The sequence below is a fragment of the Chrysochloris asiatica genome, unplaced genomic scaffold (assembly GCF_000296735.1).
Source record: "Chrysochloris asiatica unplaced genomic scaffold, ChrAsi1.0 scaffold00098, whole genome shotgun sequence".
Lineage (NCBI taxonomy): Eukaryota > Metazoa > Chordata > Mammalia > Afrosoricida > Chrysochloridae > Chrysochloris > Chrysochloris asiatica.
Genome location: NW_006408616.1, coordinates 8,566,692 through 8,586,320, shown reverse-complemented (window position 1 = coordinate 8,586,320; position 19,629 = coordinate 8,566,692). Strand labels below are relative to the sequence as shown.

The 19,629-nt window shown below is 36.8% G+C and overlaps 1 protein-coding gene across 1 annotated transcript in view; it reads right to left on the bottom strand.

Annotated features, from left to right (window-relative positions):
- The window catches only part of ARNTL2 (aryl hydrocarbon receptor nuclear translocator-like 2), a 53,521-nt gene that overhangs the window by 12,276 nt on the left and 21,616 nt on the right, over positions 1-19,629 (bottom strand). The window contains exons 7-14 of the mRNA XM_006866983.1: positions 18,337-18,429; positions 15,005-15,122; positions 13,666-13,809; positions 7,072-7,312; positions 6,457-6,563; positions 6,148-6,298; positions 4,563-4,621; positions 3,279-3,387 (exon numbers count right to left, since the gene is read on the bottom strand). Of these exons, the coding sequence (XP_006867045.1) occupies positions 3,279-3,387; positions 4,563-4,621; positions 6,148-6,298; positions 6,457-6,563; positions 7,072-7,312; positions 13,666-13,809; positions 15,005-15,122; positions 18,337-18,429 (1,022 nt within the window). The remainder of the gene's footprint in view (positions 1-3,278; positions 3,388-4,562; positions 4,622-6,147; positions 6,299-6,456; positions 6,564-7,071; positions 7,313-13,665; positions 13,810-15,004; positions 15,123-18,336; positions 18,430-19,629) is intronic.

Here is a 19,629-nt window from a genome sequence, read left to right as displayed (position 1 = left end):
TTGGAAGAAGTGCAGCCAGAGTGCTCCCTGGAGGCCAAGAATGCCAAACTTTGTCTCTCATACTTCAGACATGTTGTCAGGAGGGACCAGTCGCTGGAGAAGGATATCATGTTTGGTAAGGTGGAGTGCCAGAGAATAAGAGGAAGACCCCCAGCGAGATGGACTGGCAAAACGGCAGCATCAATGGGTGAAGTGGTGTGTCAACAATTTTGAAGTTGGCCCAGGACTGGGCAGTGTTTCGTTCTGTTGTGCATAGAGTCGCTATGAGTCGGAACTGACTCAATGGCACCTAACAACAACAACACACTATTCTTTCTTTCTATTCCTGTGCTTCTTTGTATTTTCCAAATATTTTAATGATCTTTCCATGGTAGCATAAATAGAGCTATCTCATTTTTAACAGATACAGCGTACTCTACTGTGTGGATATTCTGTAACCAGTTATGATAGATATTCAAATCACTACTATAAGCAGTGCAGCAGTGAAGTTATATCTTTGCGTAATTATATAAGAATAGTTGCTTGTGGGCTAAAATAACTGAGTCTAAGATTGCTGTTGTTGTTAAGTACCATTGAGACGATTCTGGCGCACAGTGATATGTATAGAGTGCCTGAGGCTGTAAACCTTTGCAGAAACACAAAGCCTCATCTTTTTCTGAGGAGTGGCTGGTGGACTCGAGCTTCCGACCTTGTGGTTCACAGTCCAGTAGGTTATACCACAAAACCACAGCACACTCCGAATCTAAGATTATAGACACTTACATTTTTGATGGATACTATCTAATTGCCCTCAAAACTGGTTACACTAATTTATACTACCACTAATTTATAGTTAGGTTTCTGTTTCCTCACACTCCCAACATGAATCTTATCAAACTTTCAAATCTCTGATAATCTTCTAACAGTAATGAAAAAAAAGTATCTTATTACTGCTGAGTGTGTGTATGTGTGTGCATTTTTTTATCCATGAGAGTGGGGCAATTTTTCAAGTTTCTTGGCTATTTTTTTGTTCATGTCCACTGTCCAATTTTTAAAATTACATAATTAAAAATTGCTTCATACAATTCTTCACATATTAAAATAATTAGTATTTTTTATCATAAAGTCTATCTATTTTTGCTTCTTATAATTTATTTTACCTTTTTAATAATGGCTGTGTTTTATGCTTAATTTTTTTTTTTCTTAAATGTTTTATTGTGGATTATGTGATCATTTATATGGGAGAACATTAGTTTTACATTCATTCTATCATATATCATCTCATTGCCATGGTTACAATCCCCTCCATGCAATCCTTCCCCTGTGCCCCCCAGGTCTTCAGCACACAGTCGCTCTCCCTCTCTGGATCTAAAGTCTCCAGCTGCTCCATCGCTCCACGTCATCATCTCTGCCTCCATTTCAGGCATCACTGCTTCTCTGGGTAGGGTCCCGCTCTCTGCTCTTCTCCCTTGATGGTCCTAGGGACCTCCGCTCCTAGACTGAAAAGTTAATCACTCCACTCCATTTATGCTTAATTTTTAAATTTTTGTCAGGATTTTTTTCTTAACGAAAAAATGTGATGCTTAGAAAGGACTTTTCAAATACACATTATAAAAATCCATATTTGTGTCTTTGAATATTTTTATAGTTTCATTTTTTTTACTTTGGAATCTTTTACTTATCTGGAATCTGTTTTAGAAAATAATAAGGCTGGGATCTAGTTTTACTTATTCCCCTAAATGGTCATAGTTATTACAATAGCATGTACTGCCAATCCATTTCTTCCCATTGATTTAATATGCTACTTTTCCTATATAATACATTTTCATATGTATGTGTGTCTATTTTCTAATTCTATTTTTTTCATCAATTTATTTGTGTATTTACTGAAATGTCTTAGGGATTGTAGCTTTCTAACATATTTTAATATGTGACAGGCTTAGTCTCACTTCAGTACTTTTGTTTTTTAGACTTCTCTTGGATAGTCTAATGTGACTGATTATCTGCAGTGTAGTCAATTATTTAATATAGCCCTTCTAACATTAGTCTTTGTAACGCCCACCAAATGACTCTTTTCCTCATGGGTCTGAGTAAGCGAAGGTGGGGGAAGATGTTGATGACTCTGTTGTGAGTGATTGTTAACAAAGTTTATTGTAAAACCTTGTAATTCTAAAAGAGGTATAAAATAAGTCACCTCAGAAGTAGGAGAGGCGGATTTCACTCCCATTAAAGAAAAAGGAGCCAGAAGTACATCCTTTAGACTTTGAGATTCCTGTGCATTGAATCTCCTCCACCCAGGGATAGGAAGCTGTGATAACAGGAGCAACAGAGAAGCAGAGCACCAGACATAGTGGTGGTCTTCCTGATCCATGGAGCAAGTAAAGCTGAGTGACTCACGATAGGAGACTGGCTTGCAGAATGAGGTGTCTCAAGGTACTTAAGTGGGAGAATTAGGTTTGCTGACCCACTGAACTAGAGCTAAATTCCTTCAGGCTGAGGTTTACAGTGAAGTGGTATGCTCTGTGAGCAGTCCTAAAAGAGCTTTGTAAACAGTGCCTGGGCAGAGAGAGACATGCCTGTGGGTATGGCTAAGCAAAGGCTGTCCTGACTGGAAAAATTGTGCCCTGAGCATTTCTGACCCTGAATTGTAACCTGTTAACCTCCCTAATATATCCCATAACTGTAAGTATGCTGTCTGAGTTCTGTGTGGCCATTACAGTGAATGATCACACCCAGCTGAGGAGTAGAAATTGTGTAGGAGAGGTGGTTTGGTGCCACATTCATTTTGTCAGACTAAAAAATAAATGTATGGTGGCATTTTGATTGGGTTTTTATGAAATTCTTGTGTTAGTTTGGGGGACACTGATATCCTTACAATACTGGTCTTCCTAGTGAAAAACTAATTATATATCTGGAGAGATAGTCAAGTTATTTTTGTTATAACATTGTAACATTCTAAAGTTTGTTTTTTAAAACAATATAGGTCTGAATAGCTTTGGTTAAATTTATAAATGTTTTCTCTTTGTTGCTATAAATGGGATATGCTTTTCCATTATATGAACTGATTTTTTAGCATATACGAAAATGGCTTTTGTATACTGGTTTTGTAAATATAAGAAAGGCTTTGTTGTTGTTAAGCAACGTCAAGTCGGTTCCGACTCATTGTGACCCTGTATATAGTTTTCAGGGAACAGCTGGTGGGTTTGAACGGCCGACCTTGTGGTTCTCAGTCCAGTGCTGATCCTACAGCACCACACCAGGCTTTACTTATATAAATATTTGGATTGATAAAACATTACCTTTTAAAATCCAGAACTTCATTTACAATATCTGTTCCAATACTAGCAGCACCAAGTACTGTTCCAGAAGATATTCCAGGTACACTGCTACAAGATTGTCTAGAGGATTCTAAATAATAACAGAAAGAAAACTTCAATTGAGAATTTTGTTTGAAGCGTATACCTTTATTCCATATCTTTTCTAATTTTCCTTTAAGAAAACCGATGTGCTCCATCCTAAAGTGTTAGAAAACAGGTATCCATGCGTTACATATGCAACTCATGTGGGTCTAAGACACTTTTGATGAAGTGATAAGACTCAAATGTCTGAAGAGTCATTTGAAGGTAAGTACAGACAGTCTCTTTCCATATTTTGCTCCACACTAAAGCTACAGTAATACTACTTCCTAATGTTTTCATTTTAATTAGACATGTAACATATTGATAAATTCTTATGAAAAATTAACAGATAAAGCTAAAAGTCCTCCTTAATGTTTTGCATTAATTTGTTCAGAAGGTATTTATAGAGTACCACAATGAGCTCTGGTAGCGTAGGGGTTACAAATCGGGTTGTGAACTGCAAGGTCAGCAGTTCAAAATTACCAGCTGCTCCGCGGGAGATAGATGAGGCTTTCTGCTCCCATAAAGGTTTACAGCCTTGGAAACCCTGTTCAGGGTTGCTATGGGTCAGAACTGACTCGATGGCACTTAACAACAACAACAATGCATAAAGAGCTAGCCTAATGAGGTAGACAGTGAATAAAACACCACTCCTGCTCTTGAAGAACTCATGGTTAGTGGAGAGTCAGTCAAATGAACAACTAATCACAAAACCGAAACACCCAATCAAGTCAATTCCAACTCATAGAGACCAAAGGACAGAGCAGAACCGTTTCATAGGGTTTCTAGGTCTGTAAATCTTTATGGGAGCAGACAGCACCATCTTTCTTTTACTGAGCTACTAGTGGATTAGAACCGCCAACCTTTCCGTAGCAGCCCAATGCTTAACCCAATGTGCTACCAAGGTTCCTTATTAATTGCAAACAAAGTACTATTTTAACAAGCATGAACTAAGTGCTAGAGAGTAATGAAGAAGACATGGAATGCCTCTGGCAGTTGTCTGGACTTAGTAGTCGCTTACACTTCTAACTGAAGTTGGGAACTCCAGAGAAATTTTCTTCAATTTCAACTTGAAATTCTTTCCCTTGCTGAGGGAGCAAAAGATAACGACCTCCTAATGATAATGATTCCTCCATAATCATATATACGAGTAATAAGTCTTCCATCACTTACAACTAAGCTTACCTTCTGATGATTGAGAAGTGCAAGGAAGCATTGATGCTTGTCCACTCTCACGGTGCCTTCTAGAATTGAGAAACACCATATGCGTAGTTCTTTTAAGGTGAAGGAAATTATTAAAGCAACTATATTAGGTTCTGTATATTTGATTTGTCAATTCTCCACCCACTTATATTTGATATGTTTTTTTAAAGAATTAAGTGATATAATGACTGTAAAATCTTAACATAGTATCTGTCAACATAAAGGCTCAGTTTAATACTATAGTATAGATGATGTTAAAATAATTGAAAAACTTATTCTTCCCGCCATCCTTACCTATTTAATCATGTTTTAGTAACAGAGATTCCGCTAATTTTGCAACTCCCTAAAACTCTAGATACCAAGGATATAGTAATTATTTTCATGCAGTAATTAAAAAAAAAAATTTTTTTTAAATACAAGGCATGTAAAATGTCACATGCCATTCATCATGCTAGGTCCTGAACAATTAGAGAATGAGCAGCTGGGGACCATCGTGGCTCCATACAATAAGCACTGGATTGAGAACCACAAGGTCGCTGTTCAAGCCCACCAGTCACTCCTTGGGAGAAAGATGAGGCTTTCTGCTCCCGCAAAGATTTAAAGCCTCAGAAACCCTAAACAGGGTCGCTATGAGTTGGAATCGACTTGATGGCACTTACCACCACCAATGAGCAGCTGCATCATTAACTAAAGGAAATGTTCAAGCATCATCTCATATCTAGATCATTCTTTTAATAAGAACAAATCATCTGTTTTACATTATGTAGTAAACAATTTAACATCATCCAAAAAGAGGTCTGGCCTTTGCCATCAGCTTTTGGAAAGTAATCTTTAAACTCGCCGAGTATCAACCCTTAGAGTGTCTGTTTAGAGATGGGGATTTTTCAGCCAGAAAGTCTAACAATGTAATTTATGATAGGGATTCTGAGTCATAATGTGGTAGCAGCTTAATGTCTAGAGGGGTTGGAGACTGAGGTTAGCTCATGGGTCGCTGACCATCTAACTTCCTTTGAGTCGATTCTGACTCATAGCAACCCTGCATAGGGTTTCTGAGTCTGTAAATCTTTATGGGAGCAGAAAGCCTTATCTTTTCCCCTCACTGGCAGATCTGAACTGCCAACTTTGTGGTTAGCAGTCTCGTGTTTATCCTACAACACCACACCAGGACTATGTTTTTGTTAAGTGTTGTCAACTGGGTTCTGACTCATAGCAACCCTGTATAAGGTTTCTGAGGAGTGGATGGTAAGCTTAACTGTTGCCCCTGTGATTCAAACTGACTCTGAGTCCCAATAAAAAGTCTAGACACTGTGGGTCAGGTGAGTTTCCGTGGCTGTCTATGCGCCTTGTCACACATTAATTCTGCGACTATAAAGTCACCTTTAGTTTAAGTCTAAGAACTACTACCAATGAATTTGAGTAAATAAATTACTCAAAATAGTTCTCTCAAGTAATCTAAGTCCACAGGATTGCACAGGTTTAATGGTTTAACAAGATGAGAAAAGAGAAGAAAAGATTACTCATTTGAAATTAACATATAGGTATTAACAACATTAGGAAAATTACTTACAAAATTAGAGTGTTGACAGATACAATATATTCCAGTTCTTTGGTCCAAGGATTTGTGAAACTAAACCACTGGCTTTTTAAGGTTACAAATGAGCCATCTTTTGCTCTGAATTTGTAGGAATCTGTAAATATTTTCTCTTTACTCTGTAAAACTTAATAAGAAAAGATAATAATCAGCATAACTGTTTAGTTCACCATCATAAAAATCAATCCCTTGAGGATTAACTCAAGATTTGGAGTTCACAGAATTGGGAAATTAAGAGTTGAAGCTGCAATTAAAAGTTTCCAAAGAAAGTTCCCCAGTGCATACCTGCTTTGTGCTTCTCAGTCAAATTGCTACAGTCATCTTGATGAAAATATTCATAACAAGAAGTTCCCAAAAGTTCCTGAGGCAGATATCCCAAAATTGCTGTTGCTCTGGTTTTAAAATTGAAAATAAGTATCAGATTTGGTGCACGTACTCTCTCTCAGAATACTGTGATGATAGGACCACTGTGAGTGGGAATCAACTAGGAGGCAGTGTTTTTTTTTTATATGTGGTTGGGACTGGGAGATGAGTAACCCGTATGATATGTATCACTGGAGTTCCTTTGGTTCCCTTTAGCTGCCCTAGATCTACATAGGGGCTGTAAAACAGAATGAATATCCAGGCGCGAGCCTAAAAACTCAACCCAAGGAATGCAACTGTGGCTACAGACAGAGCATGCCCAGTTTTTGTGCTACTGCTTAAGAAATATTATACAAGTTTACATTTTTGCTTTGAACAAATTTACTCACATATGCATATCCTTATTTCATTTAAACTTTTACTTCCTGTCTTAAAGACTCAAAAAAAAAAAAAATCCAGTCATGCTACTAAGCCACAGCTTTTTGCTGCCTTAAAGATCCCATTGGACTCTAGGCATTATGTCATGTAAATGTTTACCTTTGATCTACAAAGACAAATTTTCCATTCACTGCAAACCGTGTTACAAATTCAGCTGGTTTGACTTTAATCTCTCCACTGTTCTCTGGGACAATATATGAATGTAATCTTCCAATAGCAACAAGGCAAGTCAAATTACTGCCGTCTTTCTTACTGTCCTTTCCTTCTTCCATTCCAACAATATTTGGAGGCCAGCTTCTCAAGTACCCAGTGCAGTGGATAGTATAGAATTTCCTATGATCTAATTCAAGAGTTAAAAAAAAAGAAAAGGGCATTTGAATCATTATGAATCAATTCTTAAATTTATTACATTGACATTTGTAATAGTTATAATTGTGTTATAAAATGCTATTCAAATATGCTAAAATGTGAATAGGAAATAGTATATTGCATTGAAAAAAAAATCACTGGTCTCATTTATTTTAAAACTTTACTCTAAAGGAGTTATTTTCCCCAGGAACTCAATTATATACACTACACCAAAAAGCTGACAGATTGCTTTCATTTAGCTTAAAATTAGCCTACAAATTAATATATTTCCTAGTCAACTTTTCAACTACAGTAATTTACATCTGTTAGAAAAAGTTAAACTTCATGCCCCTTGCTCTTAATCACAAAGATAGCTATAACATTTGTATATTATGATTTATATTTAAAATTTAGAAAGATTATTTAAATCATTATGGACACATTCTTAAATTTCTTATGTTGGGACTTAGAATAGCTTATGTATATATGTAGTTATAATAGATTATCGAAATATTTTAGAAAACATTTTGGGGAACATCATAAAAGGTATAAAAATAAAATTTGGCTAAAAATCCTCCCTTTTCAGAAAAATCACAAGCACTTAACACCAAAGGAAAAAAAGCTTGTCCAACTGGTCTAACCAGAATAATAAAAAGTTGGAAATAAGCCACACCCTCAAATATTAGGAAATGATTAAGAAAACATTAAGATCTAATACAGGTATTAAAGATGAGTAATTTACAGATTATGGTAATCCACATAAAAAAGTCATTTAAATGTTAAAAGTTTAAAAAAAACTGATTAAGACTAATTAAAATATTGTTTGTGGTAAGATTTAGAAAGAACCAGCCAGAACAGTCATCGTTTTAAATTAGTGCTTTTTTGGTAAGATAGTTATTAAAATAAATCTTTAAAAATGATCCTAAGAAAAAAGAAGTTTTGGTAGCGTAGTGGCTACAAGACGGGCTGCTAACCACAAGGTCATTAGTTTGAACCTACCAGCTGTTCCATGGGAAGTAGATGAGGCTTTCTGCTCCCATAACATTTACAGCCTCAGAAACTCTATGCAGAGTTGCTGTGAGTTGGAACTGACTCCACAGCACATACCACCACCAAGATTTTAAAAAAAAGGCTGCTTTGTAAGATAACAATAATAGCAAAGATTTATAGAACACCACGTGCCATATTCTGTTCTACATGCTTTAAAGGTATTATTCATCTTAATAGTCTTATGAAATGTTCTAATATTATCCCCCACTGTCTTAGGAAACTAAGATCATAGTAGATGAAGAGTGAAGTTGGGGCTTAAACCTAGACAGTCTGGCTCACTTTCTTAACCACTAATGCTGTGCTTGTTGGTGATAGTTAGTGCTTCAACAATGGAAGGTATTCCAACAGGAGGTGCCTGGGTAACAGAGCAAATGGGACAGAGGAGTCTTCAGAAGGCACAGCCAATGCAACATGAGAGTCAAGAGAGCAGTCAGATGTTGTTAAAGCACAGACTATGGGGAGGAAATGCCTGAAGAATAAAGCAGAAAACAGATAGCTAAGGTCTGGGAAGCCATGCTTAGGTCTTATATGTAACATTTATCAGACATCACCATTTCCATGGTCCACAGATGCCTAAACCACAAATGCCAGGAAGTAAACTCAGAATCTCTTCCAGTCCCAATCCAAATCTTAATCACTGTGGCCTTTGCTGTTTAATGGCACTGCAATCAACTCAAGTAGGTAGATAAACTTTAAAACACTCCAAACTTGGGAATCATTCTATGTCCCTGCTTTTATCTCACCCCTGATTTTCTATATCTCAAAGAAATTAAATTGGGATAAGCACAAATGCATATTAAAACGAGATGGGAGTCAAATCTAAAAAGATTTATACAGTTTAGAATTTCTGAAAATGCTTACATATTTACAAGTGATACTGAAAAATTCCATTCAACTTAATATAGGATAAACAGAGAATATAAAAAGAAGTTTTGTATTTATGAATGGAATGTATCACACAGAGTCTTCTTTTACAATAGGATCACCATAAGGGATCCACAATAAGTTTCCAAATTAATGTCCCTCAAGTCTCACTTTGCACATTTATTCAGTTGGCAAATTTCTAGTTAGGATTATGTAATTCCATCCACAGCAATTCATTCAATCAATTACCTAAAGTTAAGGGGGGAAGGAATATCCCATAAAAAATTTCTTATCCCCAAGATTTTTAGATCTTATAAGTCATGGGGCCCCAACTTTTGCCCAACTATTTATTTACATCAACTGCATGAGGTAGAATCAAGTGTAACCGACTCCATAATTTTAAAAAGGAAAAGTAATGCCTAAATCACCCACTGCCTTAATTTACAGGACTTCTTTATGAAAATCTTCCTCAATAAGTTGCAGGCTGGGTCTCTCAACATGGTATCTTGTCTTGGTTTGAATTCTTGCAAAAGTTGACCTTAATGCTTCAAGTACAAGCAAAGTAGATGAGAAGTGAAGGCAGAGAACAGTGGTCGGAAAGACAGGAATGAATCTGAGAAGGAGGCAGTTTATAATAGGTAAGTGTCGAAGCAAGGTGTCATTTTGGAAAATAAAGCTAAATTTGGGGTATCCTGAGAGGAAAATAGATGAGCCTCCAAGTCATGCTGCCAACAGAAAAGGGAGCTAGGATATTTATTTATCCTTTCCCTTCCATCACTGGGATGTTCCCAGGGGCATAAACCCCAGCACTTCAGGCCTGCCCCTAGCTAGTGTACATGGAATTGACTCCAAGCACCAGAGACAGCAGGCAAGCAGAGTCACAGGATCCCCTCCGCTGCCGCTAGGTGGGGTGCCCTGTAATTTGTGATGGTAAGTGCAGAGAGGATTTGTCTTGGGTTCTGCCAGCATCTGTTGCATTTGCAAAAGAAGCATGTGGATTCTGAGTAGCACTACTGTAGTTCGAAAGATTTTCTTACAAGATAAATTTAAGAAAAACCTGAGACTTTGGATAGCATTGATCTACCCCCCTCATTTCTCTATGAAGAAAAACGTGGCGTCAGGATTGGAGGAAGACTCATTAACAACCTGCGATATGCCGATGATACAACCTTGCTTGCTGAAAGTGAAGAGGACTTGAAACATTTACTTATGAAGATCAAAGAGCACAGCCTTCGATATGGATTACATCTCAATGTCAAGAAAACAAAAATCCTCACCACTGGACCAATAAACAACATTCTTATTAATGGAGAAAAGATTGAAGTTGTCAAGGACTTCATTCTTCTTGGATCAACTATCAACACTCGCGGAAGCAGCAGTCAAGAGATCAGACGACGTATTGCATTGGGCAAATCTACTGCATAGGAACTTTTTAAAGTATTGAAGAGCAGAGATGTCAGCAGCTGGACAGTGAATAAGGAAGATCGTAGAAGAATTGATGCCTTTGAGTTGTGGTGTTGGAGGAGAATACTGAGGGTGCCATGGACTGCCAAAAGAACCAATAGATCTGTTTTGGAAGAAGTGCAGCCAGAGTGCTCCTTGGAGGCCAGGATGGCTAAGCTTCGTTTCTCATACTTTGGACATATTGTCCAGAGGAATCAGTTGCTGGAGAAGGATGTCATGCTGGGTAAGGTGAAGGGTCAGAGAAAAAGAGGAAGACCCCTAACGAGATGGATTGGCCAGGTGGCATCACTGATGGACTCAAGTGTGGCAGCGGTAGTGAGGTTGGCCCAGGATCAGACATTGTTTCGTTCAGCTGTGCATGGGGTCGCTATGAGTCGGTTCCGACTCGATGGCACCTGACAACAACAACAACCCCCCTCATTAGTCTTTGATTCCACAAGTTAAGATACCAGATTCATTCTATTCCAACTTTAGAAACTTTTTGTCCATGGCATTAATGTCAGGATCAGGATATGAATAACTTTTTAATGCCAATGTTGTTTTTTTTTTTAAGCCTTCATATTATCAGAAATCTCAAACATATACAAAACTCAGAGGGAATTCCACTTTGGCCATTATCAACTCCTGCACAATCTTGAGAAATGGTATTTAGAAAAATCTAAAATTCAGTTTCCAAATAACATTTAAAAGGATGACTTTACAGTCTCTCTTCTTTTAAAATTAAGTGGCAAATGGAAGCAAAACAATTTTACTTGCCACAGACTTTCATCATGAATGAAAATGGTCTTAAAAAAACAGTGGATCCCACTGGCTAATGATTAATGGAGAAAACAACTCAGTAGCAACTACATGCACATTAGAATCATTTTACTTGACAGACATTCTCCTTAATTAAAGTACAATATAAAATAATCTCCAGGGTTATGTTTGGCAGTTACTTTATCATGGCCCAGCTGTCCATATGCAGTTCTGAAATCAGGCACTGTTTGGACAGGGTCACACTGATTGTTAACACATGGCCTTATCACTCTGTAGACCAAATCTGTCTCATGCCTATGGCATAGTGCTGTGGAGTATTAAATGAATACTCATACTCGGTTCAAATACTTGAGCAGATTAAAAACTCCTTTTTGAGAAGGTATCTGATGCTGACTGCAGGCATCTGTGTGGTCCAGCTTGAAGTAGGAGTGATCCTACCTGTATGTGTGGGCATGAACATATTTCTACAACACAAGTCGGCTCCCTTGCAGACATATCTGTTATGGAAATCATCTAGAATCAATCTCTTTAATTAATTAATCATGTTCAGCATCTAGGAAGCTGCTGTATGTCAAAATAGAAAGAATAAAACTAAAAAGCCATTGCCATCGTGTCAATTCCGACTCACAGCAACCCTATGAACAGAGGAGAACTGCCTCATAGGGTTTCCAACACTGTCATCTTTACAGAAGCAAACTGTTACATCTTTCTCCTATGAAGTGCCAGGTAGGTTCAAACTGCCAACCTTTTGGTTAGCAGCTGAGCACTTAACCACTGAGCCACGAAAGCTCCTTAGTAGAAAAGATGGTTGTTAAGTGCCATTGAATCGATTCCAACTCATAGCAACCGCATATAGAGTTTTTCAGGAGCTACTGGTTGGTTTGAACCACCAAACTTGTGGTTAGCAGTTCAGTGCTCATCATATAGTGCCACACCAGGACCCAAGTATAAAGAATACAGATTTTAATATCAGATTCCTGAATCTGCCCATTTTTATATGACTTTACACAAATTACATAACCTCTTTAAGCTTCAATTCCTAATCTGGAAAAGGAGGGCAAAAATGATTAGATAACTCAAAGAATGTAAACAATATCACTGAACTATAAATGGAGAAATTGTTGAATCAGAGTATGTTTTGCTGTGTATAGTCTCAACAACAAGAGAAAAAATTTTATTAAAAAAACTTCATGTTGAAATTTATATAGGGAATTCTATATACAATAGCTTAATGACTTCTGAGGAACCTGGAATCTTCCAATTAAGTTTAATAGATGAATGCGGAATCAATTCAAAATGTAAATATCTATAAAATAAATCTATAAAAGAATCACAAGAAAACAGAACTAAAAAATATACCAAATATCCGCAATGTCATGAAAATTAAAATTATCTAAAATAATAGCTTAAGACACGTTGCCAAAATTATTCAAGGCAGATTCTTGTACTACTGCATTTTTTTCAAAGTCTCAACTTTTGTATTTTTTAATTGATCATGGTGTTATTTCTATTTCTTCTCAATTTTTCCCATTTGCTAGTATCTAACTTGCAATCTCAGGTGGCAAAGTTATGAAAACTTCTTAGGCATAACCAAACACCTTGAGGAAATGAGTTCAGGACCATTGTCTCAGGGGATACCAAGGTCAATTGGCACTATATAATCCAAAAAGAACATGTTTTATCCCCTATTTTTGTTGTTGTTGTTAAGTGCCGTTGAACTGGTTCCAACTCATAGCGACCCTGTGTAGGGACTCTGAGGAGCAAGTGAGGGGGTTTGAATCACCGACCTTGCAATTCAAAACGACCTTGCAGTCCAGTGCATTACCCTGCAGTGCCACACCAAGACTCCTCATCTTACCTTGGAGAGTAGTGACTGGGGTCTTAAAAGCCTGTGAGTAGCCACATAAGGTGCAACTACTGGTCTCTCCCAGTCAGACGACAGAAGAGTGATGAAAGTCAAAGACGCACTGCTTCATTAAAATCTTGGGTAATAAGGAAAATGTGAACTTACCTGATAATTTTAAATGATATGATCTGAATGAATCCATCTAAATAATTCTAGTTAAAAAGCAATTTCATTCTCTTGGGTGCTTTTGGCCTTAATTATTTGGATGCCTTAACCATACATTCTAAATTTTCTGTATAAAAGATGTTCAGAATATCAGTTTTATATCCATGGAAATTATTTAACATTCAAAGTGATCATACCTTTCTTCCTTGCATTGGGTAGGCACGCATGCTCTTCTTTGGCAAAGACTTTACAACTCTTTATCCGACAGAAAAAGGATCGTCTTGATCCAGAGTGTACGTGAGTCCTTCCAGTGTGGAAATCATTGTGAATTTGCAAACCACCTTTCATGGCAGAAGGGAATAAGACAATAGGTAGAAAAGAATATTTTCAAGTAATTGTGAAATTGATCTTAGAACGTTTTTCAGTTATCTATTAATTGTTGTTCATAAAGACCCTAGAGGATGGAACAGAACTTCCCCTTAGGGTTTCCAAGGCTGTCTTTATGAAACTTGACTGCCACATCTTTTTCCTTACAGAGTGACTGGTGGTTCAAGCCACCGACCTTTCAGTTAGCATCCAAGGGCTTAACCAGTGCTCTACCAGGGTCACTATGAATAGGAATCAGTACACAGTGACAACATTACATTTTTATATCGATTTTTAAAAAAGAAATGGTTGTTTAAAGCAATGACATGATTGTACAATAAGCCCCCCAAATGAAATACATATAACAAGTATTGTTCAAGCAATCACATATTGGCTTTAATTTTTATAATTTTCCCCAGAGATAATAAGAGAGATAAGCTAAAAAAAGGAAATAAAAATTAAAAGATAAAAAAATCTGAAATATAGAAACCATCAATGGAACAAAGCTTCATGTGTTTGTATTATAAATAATTATTTGGTACTTTGCATTTTCAGAGAAGATAAGAAATAGTATATACTTTTCAAGTACAAGTATACAAGTGTACTAAGCAAACCTAACCCATATAAGAATATATATATACCTATATATACATAGATAGATAGATGGATAGATAGATAAATAGGTAGATAGATAATCTCAATGGCTTAATGTACTGGACTGCAATGTTGGTTTGAATCACAAGGTAGGTGGTTCAAGCTCACCAGTCACTCCTCAGAAACCCTATACAGGGTCGCTATGGGTTAGAACCAACTCGACGACACTTAATAACAATGACAACATACCTAAAGAATTAATATAAAACTCTAGCAATTTTTAACTAAAATAAGTTACTTTCTTATAAAAATTTTACTAACATAGGAAAACAGAAAATCTGATCAATTGTATGTCTCATATCAACACATCTTCACATGACTATACGGTCTTATATGTGCATAGGAATGTAGAAGTTCTCTATACAGCTATACTGATATATTTTAACTCTGAAATTGAGGATTGTAAAGTTTACTAATAATTATCCTCTGAATAAAACCATAATTAAAAGTGCTAGGTAGCTTTACTTTTAAGTAATAGTTACATAAAATAGTAAGTATGCTGAAATGAGCACTTACTTTTGGCATCTTCTAATGTCTCTCTTGGTGAAATATCAGAAGGAGAAAGCTGTTCCTTTACTTTGGCAACATCTTTGGGGTGTAAGAAATCAAAGAAGCTTTTCCCAATCAAATTAGCCTATTCATAAGAGATATAGATAGATATTTATGTTAAATTAGTACTATAATTTTTCGTATCCAGACATATAAGTACTTTTTTGTTTTATAAAAGCTGCTTTTTCTTAAGTTCAAAGATACATCTATCATACTGTATAATATTAACTTAATGCTTGAAGCAGGGTGGTATTTGCAGACAGGAAAAATGCATGACTACAGAAATACATGGACTTCTGGTGTGGTGCTGTAGGATCAGCACTGGACTGCAAACCACAAGGTCGGCAGTTCAAACCCCACCAACTGTTCCTCAGAAACCCTATATAGGGTTGCTGTGAGTCAGAACTGACTCGCTGGCACTTAAGAACAACAACAGAAATACATGACCACAGGAGTCCTAGTATGGTGCTGTAGGATCAGCACTAGGCTGCTAACTATAAGGTTGGAGATTTACACCCACCAGCTGTCCCTCAGAAATCCAGGATTTCTATGAGTCAGGATTGCTATGAGTCAGGACCGATTTAATGGCACTTAGGAGCTCTCTTAGTGTAGTGGTTATGAATCGGGCAGCTAACCTCAAGGTCAGCAGTTCAAAACTACCAGCTGCTCCGCAGGAGAAAGATGAGGCTTTCTGCTTCTGTAAAGATTTACAGCCTCAGAAACCCTGTACAGGGCCGCTATGAGTCAGAACCGACTCCACGGCACATAACCAACCAACAAACCACCATTATTAGCATTTCAATAGTTTATTGAACAGCAATAGTTTTCTTTCAACAACACAAAACCAGATGCACACACACCAGCACAAACACCTAATCATTCATGTTCTGTTCACTCTTGTCTAATAAAAAGGATCCTCCAAATCCCATCTTATGTCTAAATTATATGAAGATTTACCTTTAACTTTTTTACCCTTGGTAAAGAGGAAGAGATAATACAGTACAATACAGAAGCAGTCAACATCGGTGCTTTTATGGTATGACTTTAAAAACAAAATCTAACCTGAAACACTTAACACTTCTCATTCCCTCGGCCCTGCACTATGCAGAACACTCCTGTGTTTATGCCTTTGCTTACAGGGTCTCATCACCTCAAATTCACTACCCTTTCTCCACAAAATCAATTCCCTGACCACTCCAGCTAGTTGCCTTTTATACCTTGGACTTCTCCTTGGCCCCAAATCGCTTTCCCTGTCCTCTGACAGGCTTAGCAAGACATTCTACTTCATGAGTGCAGGCCTACAGCTTTCATCTCTCTTGTGAACAATTTTATTACCCAAGTAGACATTCTTATACATGTCATGTGGATTGCATGGCAGTTAGATATCTCATATATAAAAAACCCTAACGACTATCAATATGATACATGTATCAGTCTATTGTGTGTTTGGTTAATGTAAGTCTATGCCAGGTGTATAACTAACTCTGGAACAATGCTTCAGAATAAATCAAGTTTCTAAATCTAAAAAGCTGAGGACCAGACCCTACATCATGACAGTCTCAATGTCCTCCTGTAGTCAGTGAGTCTCTTAGATGGCCTCTGAAATACAAAGTCCGTGCACAGTGGGATTGGACTCCATGTCACTAATGTGGAACTTCAGTATTACTTTGAATTGTCAGTTATCTCAGTGTGTGTATATGGTGTAAGTCATGTTGTGTATTTCCAATTAGAAGATGGAATCTTCAGGTCTTGTACTGTTTCTGTGTCTTCAATTGTTGCAAGATTCCTATGGTTCTAAATTGTTCTGTATACAGCTGTTAATTTAACTCAGTATCTAAGAAGGTCTAATAGTGTCCCCAAATTTGAAGTTAATGGGAAAAAGAGATTATAGTTAATGGGAGTTATTAAAGATTAAAGCTGTAGTACTTACTATGTGCCTTCTATATTAAATGAGACCACAGGTGATAGTTTCTTCCCTTTGTTGGATTAGTTTCAGTTCTATAGTTTTGCTTGTTTGTTTTAAGAATACAGAAGTATTTAAATTTTTTCACTTAATGATACAACATATAAATGTTGACAGTATGTATTCACATATAGCTCTTTCCTCTCTCATTTACTATCAAAAAACTAGTGAATCCAAAAGAACTACTGTAATCATTGTATGGAAAATATTATATTAGTATTACAATCGTTTATTCCAATCCATTTCTTTTTTTCTTTATGCTCTAAAACATCTTCATTATGTTGTTTGATGAGATAGACCCAAAGGAAGACTGAGGCACCCAAAAGTCAAAGTCAGTCCAACTTTCAGCCAATCAGATTTGCCAAATTCTACAGTTTTTAATTTTGTTGTTGTTAAGTGCCATTGAGTTGCTTCCGACTCATAGCGACCTTATATAGGGTTTCCATGGAACAACTGGTGGGTCTGAACCACCGACTTGAGGTTACAAGTCCAGTGCTTGTCTTACAGCACCACAACAGGACTCCATTCCTCAAAGTTTTCTTTAAACAACAGGTCAGCTTTAGTTAGTAAGGAATGTCTGCCTTGAGCATTATGCTCTTTTAAGAGTCTCTATATGGGACCAGATGGATTGGCAAAGTGGCAACATTAATGGACTCAAGTGTGGTAACAATAGTGAGGTTGGCCCAGGATCGGGCAGTATTTCCTTCTGTTGTGCATAAGATCGCCATGAGACTGTACCGACTCGATGGCACCTAACAACAACACCAACAACATGTGGGATCAAATTACAATAGCAATTGGAAAGTTTAGATATGAAGTTTAGGGGCAGTGACTTTATGTCAGTAACGGAGGAACAAGTCTGAAAAGCAGGATTAGAACACTTGTACAACTTGATGAATGTAATCAATGTCACTTAATCATGCAGAAATGATTGAATTGGTGTAAGTTTTGCTGTGTATATTTTCAACAAATGTTTTAAAAATAAAAATAATAATGTTACCTCTTGGAGGAAACAGAGAAAGGTACCTGACAGTTTTAGGGTATTCATATGTTATCACATTTACTCTTTACATCCTGAGAGACAGGCATAGTCATAATTTCCATTTTTAAATAAAAGAAGACAGAAGTTCAGTGAAATTAAGTAACTTGCTGAAGGTCAGAAAGTGAACACTAATTCCAATAATTACAATCCATATTCTTTCCATCCTCTCTTGGAGCTTTAACTTAGAAGAATCCTATATCTCAATGGGAAGAAACAACTTGGAAAAGCACTTTAAAATGTGTTTGGTCAAAATATTATCAACATTGTATAAGAAATGTCCTCAATTTTGAATACCTGATCATAATTAAGTGTCTTGGAGACTGATTTAGAAACAAAGAGAATTTTTCCTCTATCACATCCAACCACAAATAGGAAGCCTTCTGCAATCTAGGATTTAAAAAAACAACAAAAACATAAAAGTGAATATTTTAAAATACCTTCTGTCTCACTCAAACATGCATTTAGATTTTAAGGAAATTATTGTAGAAATAGAAATACTGGAATGGTCATAAAGCTTAGTAAAAATAATTTTCAAAAATTTTCTTAAGATTTAAGTTGTTGTTGTTGTTATTATGTGCCGTGGAGTCGGTTCCGACTCATTGTGACCCTGCACAGGGTTTCCGAGGCTGTAAATCTTTACGGGAGCAGAACGCCTCATCTTTCTTCCGCGGAAAAGCTGGTAGTTTCGAACTGCTGACCTTGTGGTTCGCAGCCCGATTCGTAACCACTACGCTACTTAGAAATAACAACAAATTGAATCCCAGTCTAAACCAATGTTTTTGACATGGAAAGTTCACTCATGGATTATTCAGTTGGGATAGTTCCTAATATAAATATTACCTTTACCAAATTCTACTATGCTTTTTAGGAGAAAGTCTATATATGGTGGCTTCTATGAGTAATGGTGACCCTATATTGGGTTTCTGAGGCTGTAAATCTTTATGGGATCAGAAAATCTTATTTTTCTCTTTTGGAGTGGCTGGTTGTTTCAAACTTCTGAACTTATGGTTAGCAGCCCAACTCAACAACCCACTATGCTACAAGAGTTTTTTACTCCATATATAATGATATCAAAAACTTCATTAATAATGATTGCCCATGGAATTGTTGGGGTAGACAATACATGCAGATGGGAAGGAATTAAGACATTTATTGTATATATATCTTTATACTTTTTGTTATAAATTTAATTTTTAAAGACTAAATTTACAAAATTATAATGTATCAACTAAGGTGCCCTTGTGACATCGTGGGCTGCTGACTGCAAGTTTGGCAGTTCAAACCCACCAGCTGCTCTGTGGGAGAAAGATGAGGCTGTCTGTTCCCATATAGCTTCAAAAACCCTACATAGGGTCACTATGAGTCGGAATTAATTAGATGGCAGTGGGTCTGTCTGGCTTTGGTAATGGGTTATCTACTCCTGTGAGGTCTACTCAATAAATCCCCTATGAAGCAACCTAAATGGTTAAGGTTTACTAACCAAAAGGCTTGTTGTTTGAAACTCTTCTGAGCTGCCTCCAAAGAAAGGCCTGGTGATCTACTTCCCAAAAGGCAGCCACTGAAAACTGTATGGAGCATAGTTCTACT